The 18,145-nt window shown below is 43.1% G+C and overlaps 1 protein-coding gene across 7 annotated transcripts in view; it reads left to right on the forward strand.

Moving 5' to 3' along the window:
• The window catches only part of DGCR2 (DiGeorge syndrome critical region gene 2), a 100,666-nt gene that overhangs the window by 30,545 nt on the left and 51,976 nt on the right, over nt 1–18,145 (forward strand). For 4 of the 7 annotated variants that reach the window (XM_047098211.1, XM_047098212.1, XM_047098213.1 and 1 more), the window contains exon 2: nt 5,164–5,286. The exons of the other annotated variants lie outside the window; for them this stretch is intronic. In XM_047098211.1, the coding sequence (XP_046954167.1) occupies nt 5,164–5,286 (123 nt within the window). The remainder of the gene's footprint in view (nt 1–5,163; nt 5,287–18,145) is intronic. 7 annotated transcript variants of the gene reach the window in all.

Consider the following 18,145-nt stretch of genomic DNA (forward strand, 5'->3'; position numbering starts at 1 on the left):
CTCTCTCTCTCTCTTTAATGTTTTATTTATTTTTGAGAGAGCATGAGCAGGGGAGGCAGAGAGAGAGAGGGAGACAGGGGATCCAAAGCAGGCTCCACACTGACATTGGCGAGCCTGATGTGGGGCTTGAACTCACAAACCATGCTCTTGTGACCTGAGCCGAAGTTGGACTGAGCCACGCAGGCACCCCGAAAGAGTATCTTAAGCTGGCTTCCATGCTCAGCATGGGATCATGCTCACCACCCTGGGATTGTGACCTGGACTGAATTCAGGAGTTGGACTCTTAACCAGTTGAGCCATCCAGGCACCCCTCTCTGGCTACTCAAGATTTTCTCTTTATCACTGGTTTTAAGCAATTTAATCGTAATTTGCCTTAGACTAGTCTTCTTTCTATTTCTTCTGTTTGGGGTTCACTGACTGACGTGGATTTATGGGTTTTCATCACATTGGGAAGTTTTTTGCCATTGTTTCTTAAAATATTTGTCTGTTGTTCGTCTCCCCCTCCCCCTGCTCCGTCCATGTGTCCCACAGCTCACAGTTCATTTTTTCCAGCCTTTTTCCCCCCTGTGTTTTATTTATTATTTTTTTTCAATATATGAAGTTTATTGTCAAATTGGTTTCCATACAACACCCAGTGCTCATCCCAAAAGTTGCCCTCCTCAATACCCACACCCCCCCTCCCCCCCCTCCCACCCCACATCAACCCTCAGTTTGTTCTCAGTTTTTAAGAGTCTCTTATGCTTTGGCTCTCTCCCACTCTAACCTCTTTTTTTTTTTTCCTTCCCCTCCCCCATGGGTTTCTGTTAAGTTTCTCCGGATCCACATAAGAGTGAAACCATATGGTACCTGTCTTTCTCTGTATGGCTTATTTCACTTAGCATCACACTCTCCAGTTCCATCCATGTTGCTACAAAGGGCCATATTTCATTCTTTCTCATTGCCACGTAGTAGTCCGTTGTGTATATAAACCACAATTTCTTTATCCATTCATCAGTTGATGGACATTTAGGCTCTTTCCATAATTTGGCTATTGTTGAGAGTGCTGCTATAAACATTGGGGTACAAGTGCCCCTATGCATCAGTACTCCTGTATCCCTTGGATAAATTCCTAGCAGTGCTGTTGCTGGGTCATAGGGTAGGTCTATTTTTAATTTTCTGAGGAACCTCCATACTGTTTTCCAGAGTGGCTGCACCAATTTGCATTCCCACCAACAGTGCAAGAGGGTTCCCGTTTCTCCACATCCTCTCCAGCATCTATAGTCTCCTGATTTGTTCATTCTGGCCACTCTGACTGGCGTGAGATGATATCTGAGTGTGGTTTTGATTTGTATTTCCCTGATGAGGAGCGACGTTGAGCATCTTCCCATGTGCCTGTTGGCCATCCGGATGTCTCCTTTAGAGAAGTGTCTATTCATGTTTTCTGCCCATTTCTTCCCTGGGTTATTTGTTTTTCGGGCGTGGAGTTTGGTGAGCTCTTCATAGATTTTGGATACTAGCCCTTTGTCCGATACGTCATTTGCAAATATTTTTTCCCATTCCGTTGGTTGCCTTTTCGTTTTGTTGGTTGTTTCCTTTGCTGTGCAGAAGCTTTTTATCTTCATAAGGTCCCAGTAGTTCATTTTTGCTTTTAATTTCCTTGCCTTTGGGGATGTGTCAAGTAAGAAATTGCTACGGCTGAGGTCAGAGAGGTCTTTTCCTGCTTTCTCCTCTAGGGTTTGGATGGTTTTGTGTCTCACATACAGGTCCTTTATCCATTTTGAGTTTATTTTTGTGAATGGTGTGAGAAAGTGGTCTAGTTTCAGTCTTCTGCATGTTGCTGTCCAGTTCTCCCAGCACCATTTGTTAAAGAGGCTGTCTTTTTTCCATTGGATGTTCTTTCCTGCTTTGTCAAAGATTAGTTGGCCATACGTTTGTGGGTCTATTTCTGGGGTTTCTATTCTATTCCATTGGTCTATGTGTCTGTTTTTGTGCCATCCCCCCTGTGTTTTAATTTAGAGTTTTTATTGTTGTCTTCAAGTCACTCATCTTTTCCTCTGTAAAACTGAATCTGTTCATGCTAGGCCTTGTAGTTTTCATCTCTAGGCAGTGGGTTTGATTCTTTCTTAAAATCTTCCATATATACTTAACGTGTTTGGTTTTTCCTCTAGCTTCTTGAGCACTTGTAACTCGGTTTTAACTTTAATGTCCTTGTGTACCCTATCATTTGTACCATTTCTGAGTCAGTTTGATTGAATTCTTTAAATTTTGGTCATAATTTTCTGTTTCTTTGTATGTCTGGTAATTTTTTTATTGAATGCCAGACTTTGTGAATCTTGCCTTTTTTGGTTGTTGCCTATTTTTGCGTTCCTATAAATATTCTTGAGCTTTGTTCTAGGATGTTACTTGGAAACAATTTGATCCTTTCAGCTCTTGCTTTTAATCATTGTTAGGCTGCGTTTAGTCTGGAGTTAATTTTTCTCCACTAACGAGACAGGACTCATCTGAATAAATTTACTTAATGCCCTACAGGTTATGAGCTTTTCCACTCTGGCTCCTGAGAACGTATACCATTTGTGGTCCTGCTGAACTGCAATTGTTGTTTCCCTGTTATCCTATAGGGTAGTTTTCTCTCTAACCTGGGGTAGTTTCTTCACACCATACACTGATCAAGTACTCTGCTTCATTCCCCGAGGGATTCCTCTCTGGATCTCTGGAGTTTAAAAAAAAAATTATTTTTAATGTTTATTTTTGAGAGAGAGAGAGAGAGAGAGAGATCGTGAGCAGGGAAGAGGCAGAGAGAGATGGAGACACACAATCCGAAGCAGGCTCTGGGGTCTGAGCTGTCAGCACAGAGCTGGATGCGGGGCTCGAACTCACGAGTTGTGAGATCATGGTCAGATGCTTAAGCAACTGAGGCACCTAGGTGCCCCTGGATCTTTGCAGTCTTAACATCTGTGCATCTCTCTCCGGGACTTTTTGGAGCTGTTCTATGATTGCTTTTCCCAATTTTTAGCTGCATCCACTCACCTCCAAGAGTCTTCTGCACCCGCCCCCCACCCCCCCAACCCCCCTCCCCCAACCTGCCCTGGAGTCCCTCTTCCTGCTTTGTAGCCTTGGAAATGTTCTTGAGGCAGTAAGGCTCACCTCATATGTTTCCTAACTCAGGGACATTATCCTTTGTTGTTTGATGTCAATGTCTGGAATACTGGTGTTTTCTTTTATGTTATCCTTTTTCTCCCCCTGGTTGTTTCAAGTGAATAGTTAACTATGCCTATAATTCCATCTTGGCTGAAAGCCTTTACAAAATATATACCATTGTGACTATTTTGTCAGTGTTATATATATATATATATATATATATATATATATATATATACACGTATATATATATATATATACACATATATATATATATACACATATATATATATACACATATATATATATATATACACATATATATATATATATATATATACACATATATATATATATAACAAAGGTTTTCCTTATGGTTAGACGGACTGATCTATCACCAGTGTGTAGTGGCAGGCAGAGAGGAATGAACACTGGATTCCCAGTTCCTTGCCTTGGCCCTTGTTCCATCCCCACCTCAGAGTGGAAGACTCTCAGATGTATGCCTGACCCTGGTGGGGATGTGGGTTGTCCCTCTTTGCAGAGCACTGAAGAGGCTCTACTGAACATACAGACACTGAGGCACACGATGGCTGTCTAGGGGTGGTGGTGAGGGGAGGGGTCAGGCCTAGCTTCCACGTCCTACCTGATTTGCTAGGTTTGTCTTCCTTGGTTAATTAGAGTGATGATTGCCTCTTGTTACTTAGGCCAGTGGTGGGACAGGACTCAGGGATGGGAATAGTTCCTTTTCCTTCCTGGATTTCAATGGAATGATTCCAGGACAAGGAAGACCCCAGAGGGAGCAGATAGAGCTGTGTATTTTCGTTCGTAAGTGAGCTTTGTTTGTTTCTTCTTCCTGTGTCATCGGGTTGGTGTGCAAGACCTCATCCCTCACACCTCATGCTTTTCCTTGGTTCTAGCTTTTTCCATATAGCAGCTGTTACCTCATTTCACAAGTCTGGTTTGAAGGACCAGAGAGTAAATATTTTTGTCTTTGCAGGTCATTTAGTCTCTGTTAGTCATTAGTCACAACTCTGCTGTTGTAGCTCAAAAGCAGCCACAGACCATAGGTATTTGTGGCTGTGTTCCAATAAAACTTTATTTAAAAACCAAGTGGAAAGAGCAGGAGTTGGCCTGGAGTTGTAGTCTGCCGACCCTGCCTCAGTTCAAGCTTTTACTTTGCTGAAATATTTAATATTTTTGTGTGGTACCTCTATTATAATTGTTTCCAGAAATCACTGCCAGTTCTACCTTGCTTAAAACACAGATATCATCATGTTACTTAACTGACTAAATTACCTCTGGCTATCTACAACATTCTCAGTAAGGGTCAGAGTCTCCACAGTCTGACCTCTTTTATATTTCTGGTCGTTTGTCAGCTCACGACCAGAAATATAAGTCTATTTGGCATATTTTCCTGCCTTGTGATAGTTCCATAAGCCTTAACTTTTTTCTGGAATGTTCTTTTCCTACATTAGATGTGTCCACTGGAATGTTCTTTTCCTACATCAGGTGTGTCTACTGAAACCGTCAACCTGCCTTGGGAACCCTGTTTACATCCACCTTCTTTAAGAAGGATTCCAGAGCCTGTCAGGTGCAGGCAGTTTCTCCTTCCTTCATGCTGTTTGAGCACTCCTGTGGTGCTCCCTACTTATTTGCCCTTTGTCAGAAACCTGTGTGTGTGTGTCTCATCCCTGTTGACCCAGAATTCCTCAGGAGGTGAGAGGTGTGCCCTCTTGTGACCTCTGTAGTCTAGTGCAGAGCCTGACTCGGAGCAGAAGTGTCAAGTGTGTATTTGAGGTGGTGCATTAAGATCGATGTCTTGGGGGTGCATTGCTCTGGGGACTTGTGTCATGGGCACAGCTCTTGGCTCCTCCTTGGGGCACGTGTGCGGCCCCTGAGGAGGTGGGCTGTGGGCAGGCTGACTGTGTAAGGCCCACACTCATGGGTCTGAGCGGCGGCAGGACCCAGTGGTGGCAGGCTTGGCTGTCACAGGTCTCCACTGCTGCTGCGGCTTCCTCAATGGCCTCTTGCCCTTTGGTTCCACAGAACTGCGGTGCAACCCAGGGCAGTTTGCCTGTCGCAGTGGTGCCATCCAGTGCATCCCCCTCCCCTGGCAGTGTGACGGCTGGGTAACTTGTGAGGATGAGAGCGACGAAGCCGACTGTCCAGGTGAGTGTGTCGGGCAGGTGGATGCCAGTAGCCCTGCCTCTCCATGACAGCTGTGTGATGGGGGGGGGGGGGGAGGATGACGTCTGCTGCAGCCAGTTCTGTATCCACTCATTGGAAGGTTATGTTGAGCTAACCCTCTCCCCTCTCTCTTTCTCGCTTAAAAAAAAATTTTTTTTTTAATGTTTATTTTTGAGAGAGAGAGACAGAGCATGAGCAGGGGCAGAGAGAGGGAGACACAGAATCCAAAGCAGGCTCCAAGCTCTGAGCTGTCAACACAGCTCTTTGTCAGAGAGCTCTGAGCTGTCAACACAGAACCTGATTCAGGGCTCAAACCCACGAACCACAAGATCACGACCTGAACCAAAGTTGGACGCTTAACTGACTGAGCCACTCAGGTACCCCTCTTTCTCTGCTTTTTAAAAATAGATGCCCAACATGGGCAGATCCCAGAACTTGCAAGATGGCAGGGTTGGGGCTGGGATGAGGCAAGAGGGGTGCCAAGGACGTCACATTTCAGAAGGCACTGCTGGCCCTGAGAGCAGTGCCCCTGAAGTGTGGTGCCCTCTTGCCTCCCCCCATGCCTGGCTCTAGAGATAGGTGCCGTTTGAGACTTCGCTAGAATCCTGTGGGTCATTTGGACTGCCTTGGCTCGGCCAGCCCATCCTGCTCACTCAGTCCCTAGTAATCTTTCACTTGGGGGTTTTCTCCTGACAGTGCATGGGCTCCTAAAGATCTATGCAGATGCCACAGAAAGTCTAAATTGTTGGTTCTCCATTTGGTTTCTGTCCCAGCACCTTCAGGGAGTCTGACATACCCATGAGTAACAGTGTTTGCTACATCTCTGGTTCTCTTGGGGGTGGGAGGTGGTAGTGTCTTCCCTGTGCTCATGCGTGTGTGGAAAACACATGCTTCATTCATGCCTTTCTCTTTTCCTGGGATTCTCTTGTTCTATTTTCTTTTTTTTTTTTTTTTTAATTTTTTTTTTTAACATTTATTTATTTTTGAGACAGGGAGAGACAGCATGAATGGGGGAGGGTCAGAGAGAGAGGGAGACACAGAATGTGAAACAGGCTCCAGGCTCTGAGCTGTCAGCACAGAGCCTGACGCGGGGCTCCAACTCACGGACCGCGAGATCATGACCTGAGCCGAAGTCGGATGCTTAACCGACTGAGCCACCCAGGCGCCCCTCTTGTTCTATTTTCATGTGGGCAGATCCTACCTGTCCTTCAGGGCTTGGCTCAGATGATACCACGGCAAGCAGGCATCTCTGAGCCTTCTGCCTGGAGGTTTGCTTCTGCCAGCACCTGCTCCTTCCCTGTGACAGCATCTAGAACCCCACTGGTAATTCCTTTTTAAGTGTTTATTTATTTATTTTGAGAGAGAGAGAGAGAGAGAGAGAGAGAAAGAGTGCACGCACTTGCCCATGCGAAAACAGAGGAGGGGCAAAGAGAGCAGGAGAGTGAGAATCCCAAGCAGGCTCCATGCTCAGCATGGAGCCCGATGCGGGGCTTGATCTCACAACTGCGAGATTGTGACCTGAGCCAAAATCAAAGAGCCAGACGCTTAACTGACTGAGCTACCCAAGAGCCCCAAACCATGGGTAATTCTCACCATTACCTGTACCCATGCTTGATCTTTCCTTCTAGACCTCCCTGAGAACAGGAGACCTGTCCTCCTTCTAAGTGTGACCTGGCCTAGAGCAGAGGTCCTTTTTAACATTCAGTAAATAGAAGGAGTGTTATAATTCCTGTAAGTCAGGTACTGAAGGAAAACCAATTAACTCCAACCAGGGAGATCCAGTAGGGTATCAAATAGGTGACACTTGAGCTGGGGACAGTTCTTTGAAGGGGCTTCCAAATAAGAAACAGAAGTGGTCTGGTCAGACTGAATTTGCCTGAAAATATGGCCGTTTAGAGGGCATTCCTACCCACCCCCCGTCATACCTTGAGCCTGTTCGTTGGATTGTAAATGTCTGTGGTCAGGTACTTGCCTTTCCAGATGAATTTGAATGGTGGCAGCTGGGGCAGAAGCTTCTGGGACAGCCCTGTGTCTGGGAGCCCACCTGCACCTTCCTTTGGTACCAGCCCGGAGAGCATGAAATACTCAGTGCTTGGGGTGCTGATATTCCATGTTCGGTCATCTGTTGAGGACCAGTGGTTGTGACTGAGAGCTTCCCCAGGTCTGACTTACAGGGTGAGACTTCATATCCAGCCTCCTAGAGAATACTGTGAGCAAAGAACCGAATGATTCTTCGTTTGCTTTAAAGTAGAACACAACTTATTTGCTGAGGCACAGTAACTGCCCTGTTGTATAGAACCTGAAAACGGTAGTAGGCACTCTAGTTCATCTTGTTCATCTCTCCATCTGCTGTGGATTTGATAAAGGCAGGGACTAGATTTGATTTCTGGGTCACATGGTCTGGCACAGAGGGTCACAAGTCTGCTCAGCACAATGTTGATTTGAGGTTACATAGGTTGCCATATTTTCTCCCCAGAAAAGAGAAATAAAGTCTATCCAACGGGAGCCCAGATTTCTGAGTGGATGGATAATGTGCTCTAGGCCCCAACCACTGAGGGCCTGATGAACATGGCAGTGCGTGAAAACTCAGGGAAGCCTGACAGGGCCGAGGAGTATTCCAGAAGAGGTAGAAGGGCTGAGGCACTGTCCGCCTCCAGGCTCGCTCCTGGCCTCCTCTTGGGTCTGGTACTGTGTCTGTTCCATGGGATAGTGGCATGCCATGGTCCAGGTAGGGGATAAGCTTTGATTTCTATTTGTTTTTAAAGTTGGAATTCTGAGAAATGAAAGTTATCAAAATATACAAAGAATAATATAATGCTTGTTTCTCATGCTTGTTTCTCACTTCTGTAAATCAATAATTGCTGAAATTGTGTCCAATTTTTCCTAGTTTATTTTTTAAAAATTAATTTTTTAAAAACATCACAAGTATGTGAAATCCTCGTTAACATGTCCCCCTACCGAAACAAAAAAAAAAAGAAAAGAAAAATCTTTGTGTGTGGGGAGAGGAGTGTGGACGGGGTTAGCTGATAACCACTTTTGCTGTGGCCTTCCTTTATCTGGGGAGAGTTTAAGTAAACCTGTGCAAAGCCTTAGCCACACTTGGTCAGGTTTTTGAACATGGACTTCAGGACTTCTGGAGAGACCACACAAGATTATTTCATCATCCTGCTGAAAGCCTGCTAAAATTTTAGTGAAAGAGTATAAAAACATAAAACCACAGGGACAGAGAAAATGGGAAAAGATGTAACAGTAGACCAGTAATTTCAGCATGTTTGGGGAAGATGGGAAACGGGGGCGTGCTGGATATAGTCTGGCCTGCAAGGCTGGGGCTATCACATTCAGACCCCACTGCCAGCAGGCTTTGAATGTCAATTGGCCCATGAGATCCTGCCCATGAAGTTTGCAAGGTAGAAGGGAGGTGGGCTCCTTCTTCCTCTGGCAGTGGTGCGAGTGCATGGGCTTAGCCCCAGGTGAGGAAGTGCAGGGTTTCCACATCTTCCTCTGGCTGGCTGCCGCTGGACTACAGAGCAGCTGTGAAACTGGCAGAGGTTTTCTGTCGTTTCCTGTCCTGTGGGCAGCTTCCTGACTCTGGACTACAACTGCAGAGGTAAAAGGGAAGGTTCAGGTGGTTCACTTTTATGCACACTCTGGCCTTTTTGATTGTTCTGAAAGGACCTGTTCCCTCTATTAAACTCCTCTCTTTTTGAAATACCTAGCATGATTTCTGTTTTTCTGACTGAACTCTATTTGATGTAAATGGGAACTAACATAAGATGCATATAATTTTTAAATGGAGAAAAGTGTACAACTTTATTAGACATTAAAGAAGATTTGAATAAATAGAAACAGGGTTTTCTTGGCTAGAAAGACTCGATATGGTTAAGTCACCTGTTCTTACATTGATCTGTGGATTCAGTGCATCTCCACAGGGGTTTTTGGGAAGTGTGACAAGTCAGTTTTAAAACGTTTGGAAGAATGAAGTCCTAATATTGCAGGACACTTTGAAGAAGAGTAAGGTGTGAACAGTTGCCTTATCAGTGTCGAGGCTGACTTGACTGTTGGTTCAGGGAAGCACAGATTGGCCCATGCAGCAGAAGAGCTGCCAGAAACAGGCCCGAGAAACAGTACCTGGCAAAAGTAGAATTACGTATCTCTGGGGCAGAGGATAGATTCCTCAGTTCATAGTGTGTGACACTTGGGAAAGAATGTATACACAATGTACAGAAAAACCAGTTTCAGGTTAATTGAAGAACAGCTTCTAGAACACAGTCTAGGAAAATACTTTTTTATGACCTAGGTAGGAAAGGTTTTTTGGTTTTGTTTTTAATTTTTTTTTTTAACATTTATTCATCTCTGAGAGACAGAGAGAGACAGAGCATGAGCAGGGGAGGGGCAGAGAGAGAGGGAGACACAGAATCTGAAACAGGCTCCAAGCTGTCAGCACAGAGCCCAATACAGGGCTCTAACTCACAAACCGGGAGTTCATGACCTGAGCTGAAGTCCAACGTTCAACCGACTGAACCACCCAGGCGCCCCATGTTTTTGTTTTTAAGTCATAAAAAATGTCAACTCTAAAGTAAAAATGACCAGTTTACTAGATTAAAATTTAAGATCTTCCCTTTATCAAAAGGTATCCATAAAGAATGTGAACAGATAAGCCATAGTGGGAGTATATTTGCAACATGTAGAGCCCATAAAGGATTATAGTCCAGCACATTTAAGGAACTCCTACCCACGGACACAAGACGCACAGGCATGTCAACGAAAAAGTAACAAGAACAGTGGTTAAACATATAAAAAGATACTCAGCCTCATTAGTATTCCAAGGCTACAGTGAGATTCCACTTTACAGTTACTTAGATTGGCAAAAATTAAGCTGTCTGTTGGCAAAAATTAAGACATCTGACAAAACTGAGTGTTGGAGAGGGTGTGAGTGGGTTGGAAATCTTAATCTGCTGCTGTTGAGGAAGGTAAATTGGTGGACCGGCATTAACTTGCAAAGCTGAACATTCTTGTATTCTGTGATCCATGATTTCCATTTGGTGGAACTCTAGAGAAATTCTGTAGCACTCTTCATACTAATAAACATCTTGGAAACAACCCAAATGTCTTTGTTTACACGATGGCATATTATGGACCAATGACAGTGAGTGAATGGTAGGTTCTTGCAGCAACATCAGTGGGTCTTCAAGACAGCCTGTAGGTTATGAAGGCAAGTTGCCAAAAAGTATGTACAGTACAATAAAGACAAGCAAAGTGACCATTGTCTTATGTATAGCTACATACATGTGTGGTAAACCAAAAGAAAAAAGGCAAAATGTTGATACACAAAATTCGGGCTCCTGATTCTTCCCCAGTGGGGAGACAGAGGAATAAAACTGGGAGAAACAATCCTACAGCTGATGTTTGAGTTCTTAAGTAGGGTGGGGATTGAGATGGGGGGCTCACAACTGTATTTTTAGGCTTTATTTCTTAAATATGTGTTATATATATGTTCTTTGGAATATGTTAGATATTATATAAGCTTCCCCCCCCCGCCCCCAAGAAAAGCCAATAGGAAGAGAGTGAAAACTGACTTAACATGGCAGAGAAACTGTAACCATGAGACTGCTTGAGAGAGAGAGAGACCATTAGGAAATGGGCCAGTTTGATGAGCAGCACCCCTGAAAGGCTTGGAGGCGTGAGATACTGAGGCTGGTGGGCACGTGGCATGGGAACGGATTGGAGTTGGTGGGATTCTCCTTCACCACCTGTCTCCCTTCTCACCCTGCATAACTAGAGGATTCTTTCTTCTAGTGGCAGACGTGAGGTTTATTTTCTGTACCATCACTGCCCTGTAGAGTAGCCAGGAGGCACGTGTGGCTATTGAGCACTGTGACCATTTTGAAAAAGGATGGACTTGAAGTGTAAAGTACATGCCGAATATCAGACTCAGTACAATAAAAGAGTAAAACACCTCAATGATACTTTTTTATATTGATTATGTGCTGAAATGATAGTATTTTGAATATATTGGGTTAAATTATTAAAATTAATTTCCTCTCTTGTTGAAATGTGGCTTGCATTATATGTCTGATGGACAACACTTGGACATAAAGTCAGAAAAATAGGAGACACCAGGCCCAGCAGAGGGAAGCCGTGGAGGTTGAAGACAGAGGAATTCATTGAGGAGGGCATCTGTTGGGATGAGCACTGGGTGTTGTATGGAAACCAATTTGACAATAAATTTCATATTAATAAAATAAAATGAAATAAAACATGGAATGAATAAATCACGGGTATAAAAGGCACAACATAAAGAATATAGTAAATGATACTGTAACAGCATTATATGGTGACAGATGGTAGCTACACTTGTGGTGAACATAGCGTAACATACAGAGAAATCGAATCACTGTGTTGTGTACCTGAAACTAATATAACATTGTGTGTCAATTCCACTGAAATATTTTTTTGAGAGTTAATTTAAATAAATATTAAGAGACAAAAAGAGGAATTAAGATAAATTCTCTATGGGGACAGGTGAGACCCTCAGCCATATTTTCTGCCCTGCTGTTCCAGTGCCAGCAGCCAGGGCTATTTCCCTAGGCAAAGGATTTGAGGAGTCTTTCCTAGAGAAACTGGCACTTCATGGAAGGGGTAGAAGAGGTATGAACATAACAGAGGATTCCCAACTAAAAGGCTGACTCTCCTACTCTGCTCCCCACCTTGAGGCTCACTTGAACCCCACTAGTGTTTATAGAGCCTCTGATAAGCCGGGCCACCTTCTTTTTTTAAATGTTTATTTATTTTGAGAGAGAGAGATCAAGATCGAAATCGAGCAGGGGAGGGCAGAGAGAGAGGGAAAGAGAATGCCAGGCGGGCTCTGCACTGTCAGCACAGAGCCCAGTGTGGGGCTTGATCTCACAAACCATGAGATCATGACCTGATCTGAAATCAAGAATCGGATGGTTAGCCAACTGAGCCACCCAGGTGCCCCTGGACCACCTTCCTCTTAGACATGAAAGACAGCCAGTGCTTTCTCGACTCTAGAAGAAAACATCTACTGGATGCTCACTGGACTCTAAATAAAAAGCATCCTGGACCAAAAGGGTCAGCACAGAGTGACCTGAGGTGGCTAACTCTGCTGTGTGAAAAATGGTGGTGGCTTTAGAACCAAGCTGCTAGGGCTGGAACCCTGCCCCCATCACTTACTGGCTGTGGTTCTGTGGGCAAGATGGGTTTTGAACTTCATTGTCCTCTAGTATAAGATGGGAAAAATAATAGTACCTGCCTCTTAGGGTTGTGGTGAGGCTTACGTAACATGATACCTATAAAGTGCTTAGAGCAAAATGTGGCACATGATAACCTCTGATATATATGAGAAAGACTTAGAATTTAGGGAGAAAAAGCAAACTTTGAAAATATATCTGACATCTTGCAAAACAGCAGTCTAGGAAACTTCAAACCCTCATCCCCCACCCCCCACCCCCCACGCACACATGAAGCAAGAAACTAGAGAATAGCTAAAATAATTTTATAGAAGCTCTGGAAAACAGGTCTACAGGAACACCTAGTCAAGAAAAAGCCACATTGAGGGGCGCCTGGGTGGCGCAGTCGGTTAAGCGTCCGACTTCAGCCAGGTCACGATCTCGCGGTTCGTGAGTTCGAGCCCCGCGTCGGGCTCTGGGCTGATGGCTCGGAGCCTGGAGCCTGTTTCCGATTCTGTGTCTCCCTCTCTCTCTGCCCCTCCCCCGTTCATGCTCTGTCTCTCTCTGTCCCAAAAATGAATAAACGTTGGAAAAAATAAAAAAATTTAAAAAAAAAGAAAAAAGAAAAGAAAAAGCCACATTGAAATGGTACGAAGTTTGGTGGCATTTTTACGCACCTTTGCACCACCCACTCCCCTCCCCCTTTCCTCCCGCCCCCAGCACAGGAGATCTGAAGGGAGCAACAGCCCAGTTGCAAATTCCCTGCCTCTACCAGGAGGGAGCAGGGCAGACTTTACCTGCAGCATTTGAGCTTGTCGGGGGGCTGTTTGGGGAACTGATACCTGTTTTCTCTGAGGTGGGGCGGGGGGATGCTCATATCTCAAACTGTGAAAATAGTGTTTGTGAAAGCTGCAAGGGGACTCCAGAGCTGCAGATGCCTGGGGCAAGGTACTAGGGGTGAGGGATACAATCGAATATTTAAGACCCTGAGGAGTTGGGTGACACTCTGTGAAATTAAGACCTTTGTTTGGTTTTTTTTAATGTTTATTTTTTAGAGAGAGTCAGAGCATGAGCGAGGGAGGGGCAGAGAGACAGACAGAATCCAAAGTGGGCTCCAGGCTCTGAGCTGTCAGCACAGAGCCCGACGTGGGACTCAGACCCATGAGCCTTGAGATCATGACCAGAGCTGAAGTCAGGTGCTTAACTGATGGAGCCACCCAGGCGCCCCAAAATTAAGACCTTTAAGAGCAGCTGTGTATACTTAAGAATCAGAAAAGTTCACACACAGGCTCAGGCAAGATGCATGTGTGGAAAAGACTTGAGGAGACCTTAAGCCTTCACTCCAGGCTGGTCTCAAGGCTCAGAACAAACCCTGCTAATTAGCAAAGGTCTTCTTCAAAGACAAAGCCAGTCTGCAAAGACTGGGAAAGGTGGCTGTTTATTCAGATGCCCAATTTTCAACAATAAAATCACAAGGCAATCAAAGGAACAGGAAAACATGGCCCATTTAAAGGAATACAATTAAGTGGTAGAAACTATCCTTGAAGAAACCTAGGCATTGGACATACTAGACAAATGTTTTAAAACTATCTTAAATATACTCAAAAAGCTAAAGGAAACCACAGAAAACGAAAGGAAATCAAGAAAATAATTTATGAACAATATGAGAACACCAACAAAGAGTAAGATATTAAAAAGAAGACCAAACAAATACTGTAACTGAATTGAAAAGTCCACTAGAGGGACAGTATGCTCCACTGGTCGGAAGAAAGACTAAGTGAATTTACAGGACATTTGAAATTGAGTCTCTGGAACAAGACGGACAAAGAAAGGTAAGCAGAGCCTTGAGGACTTAAGAGAGCACTCAACAACAGCAGTATACACATTTTTCCCCCTCAAGTGCGCAGGTAACATTCTCCAGGATAGACCATATGTTAGGCTACAAAACTAGTCAATAAGGTTAGAAGATTGAAATTATACAAAGTATATTTTCTAATCACAATGGAATGACACTAGAACAGTAAGAGGAAAATGGGAAAATTCACAAATAATGGAAATTCAGTATTCTTAGCATCAAGAAGAAATCACAAAGGACACTAGAAAATATCTTGAGACAAATGAAAATGAAAACACTGCATATGAAAAACCAATGAGATACAATGAAAACAGTGCTAAAAGTCTGTAAATGTTACATTAAAAAAAGAGCGACTCCTGGGTGGCTCACGTGGTTGAGCGTTCAACTCTTGATTTCGGCTCAGTTCATGATCCCAGGGTCATGGGATGAGCCCCATGTTGGGCTCCATGCTGAACGTGGAGCCTGTTTAAGATTCTCTCTCTCCCTCCCCCCCCCCCCCCGCTCACAAGTGCTATCTCTCTCTCTAAAGTAAATAAAGATAAAAAAGATCTCAAATCAGAAACCTAACTCTACACCTTAAGGAACTACAAAAAGAAGAATGAACTAAATCCAAAGCCAGGAGAAAGAAGAAAATAAAGATTAGAACAGAGATAAATTAGAGAAAACAGAAAAATCAATGAACCCAAAGATCAACAAAATTGGCAGACCTTTAGCAAGAATGATTAAAAAGAGAACACCCAAATAATTAAAAGAAGAAATGAAAGTTGGGACACTATTACCAAATAAAAAGAATTATGTAAGAGAGCATTCTGAAGAATTATATGCCAACAAATTGGTTGACCTAGATGAAATGGAAAATTCCTGGAAACAAGCTTCCGGAACAAAATTACAGACTGATATTCCATGAACAGTGATGCAGAAATTCTGAACAAAGTACTGGCAAACAAAATCTAACGGCACATTAAAAGAATTATATACTATGACCAAATGGATTTACTCTTGGAATGCAAGGATGGTTCAACAAATTAAAGTCAATCAATGTAATATAGTGCTACACTAAAAGAGTGTGGGGGAAATAACTACATGTTCATCCCAGCTCAGAAAAAATACTTGGCAAAATTAACCATTAACCATTCTTTTATGGTAACAAACACTCAACAAGCTAGGAATAGAAAGAAACTACCTAAAAATAATAAAGACCATAGATGACACATCCACAGCTAACATCATACTCAGTAGTAAAGACTGAAAGCTTTTCCTCAGGAAGAGGACAAGGATTTCATCACTTCAACATGGTAATGGGAATTAATTCTAGCCAGAGCATTTAGACAAGAAAATAAAAGCATCAGAATTGAGAAGGAAGAAGTAAAATTATCCCTGATCACAGATGACGTGATTTTACACACTCACTCACTCACTCACTCACACACTCACACACACTGTTGGAACTAATAAAAGAATTCAGTAAAGTTTAAGGACACAAAATACACAGAAATCAGCTGTGCTTCTATACACTAACAATGAACAAAAAGGAATAAGGAAATGGTTCCATTTACAATAGCTTCAAAAAGAATAAAACACTTAGGAATAAATTTAACCAAGGAGGTGAAAGATTAGTACACTGAAGTCTATAAAACATTGCTCAAAGAAGTTAAAGAAGATACTAATAAATGGAAGGACATCCCATGTTTGCAGACTGGAAGAATTAAGAAGCTGTCAGTGCTATCCAAGCAATCTACAGATTTAGTGCAATCCCTCTCAAAATGCCAACAACCTTTTTTGCCAAAATAGGAAATTCCATCCTAAAATTCGTATAAAACCTGAAAGGACCCCAAATAGACAAAACATTCTTGGAAAAGAACAAAGTTATAAATCTCATACTTCTGATTTTAAAACTTGCTACAAAGCTACAGTAGTCAAGACAGTGTGGTACTGGCATAATGACAGATATATAGGCCAGTGGAATAGAATAGAGAGCCCAGAAATGGTGAAATTACTTTCCACAAGGGCATTGTTCAGTGGATGAGGGGAAGATTATTTTCAATAAATGGTGCTGGGAAAACCTGACAACCACATGCAAAAGAACTTTCACTTAACACCATACAAAAATTAATCCAGCATGGGACAAAGACGTAAGTATAAGAGCTGAAACTATAAAACTAATAGAAGAAAACAGGAGAAAAGCTTCATGACATTGGATTTGGCAATGACCTCTTACATGTGGCATCTAAAACATGGGCAGCAAAGGAAAAATATAGATAAGTTAGGCTACATCAAAATTTAAAACTGCATTAAAGGAAACATTCAACAGAGTGAAAAGGCAGCCTATGGGTTAGGAGAAAATATTTGCAACTCCTATCTGATGAAGGGCTATTATTCAGAATATATATAAAAAAAATCTCCAACTCAGCAATAAAATATCTGGTTTAAAAATGGGCACAGGGCCTTGGTATTTCTCCAGAGAAGACATACAAATAGCCAAAGAGTGTGTGAAAACATGTTGAACATCATTAATCATTAGGAAAGTGCAAATCAAAACCACAGTGAGACACCACCTCACACCCATCGGGATAGCTGCTCTCAAAACAAGTGCTGGTGAGGTTGTGGCGGGGATGAGGTGGGGATGTGGAGATGGTGGTGGGTACATGGAGAAATTGGAACACTTGTATACAATTGGTGGGAATGTAAATGGTAAAGTCCCTGTGGAAAACAGTATTGTGGTTCCTCAAAAAATTACAAATAGAACTACCACAGGATCCAGTAACTCTTCTGCATATATACCCAATTGAAAGCAGGGTCTATGACCTGTGTCCTTAAAAATGGTTAAAAATTAAAAAAAAAATTAAGTTTAATTATTTTGAAGGTTTATTTATTTTTGAGAGAGAGACAGAGTGAGTGGGAGAGGGGCAGAGAGAGAATGTCAAGCCGGCTCCACGCTGTCAGCACAGAGCCCAATGTGGGGGCTCAAACTCATAAACCATGAGATGATGACCTGAGCTGAAACCAGGAGTCAGGTGCTTAACTGACTGAGCCACCCAGGTGCCCATATTTTATTTATTTTGAGAAACAGCATGAGTGGGGTAGGGGAGAGAGAATTCCAAGCAAGCTCTGCATTGTCAGTGCAGAGCCTGACACGGGGCTTACAAACCATGAGATCATGACCTGAGCTAAAATCAAGAGACGGATGCTTAACTTGAATAAGCCACCCTGGCACCCCCCCATAGTTAAAATTTTATATGTGTTTTGACACAATGAAAAATATGTATGTATATACACATACACAGATGATCTATTTTCTAAACATGAACAGAATGCTGTGAAAAGGAACAATTGAGCAAGAATGAGCTCTTAACTATTAAAAAATGAGTCCAGAAAATCTGATTAGTAAGAGTACTTGTATTTTTTTATTTAAAAAATTAATTTTTTTTGACATTCATTTTTAAGAGTGAGCGAGACAGAGCACGAGTAGGGGAGGGGCAGAGAGTGGGAGACATAGAATCAGAAGCAGGCTCCAGGCTCTGAGCTGTCGGCACAGAGTTCGATGCGGGGTGGAACTCACGGACTTCGAGATCATGACCTGAGCTGGAGTTGGACACTTAACTGAGCCACCCAGGCGCCCCTTATTAAAAAAATTTTAAATGTTCTTGAGGCAGAGAGAGACAGAGTGTGAGTGGGGGAGGGACAAAGAGCGAGGGAGACACAAAATCTGAAACAGGCTCCAGGCTCCAGACTCTGAGCTCCAGGCTGTCAGCACAGAGCCTGATGAGGGGCTTGAACCCACGAGCTGTGAGACCAT

The sequence above is a fragment of the Lynx rufus genome, unplaced genomic scaffold, assembly GCF_022079265.1.
Source record: "Lynx rufus isolate CCGP_SWC_20201006 ecotype Redwood Valley unplaced genomic scaffold, mLynRuf1.p SCAF_45, whole genome shotgun sequence".
Lineage (NCBI taxonomy): Eukaryota > Metazoa > Chordata > Mammalia > Carnivora > Felidae > Lynx > Lynx rufus.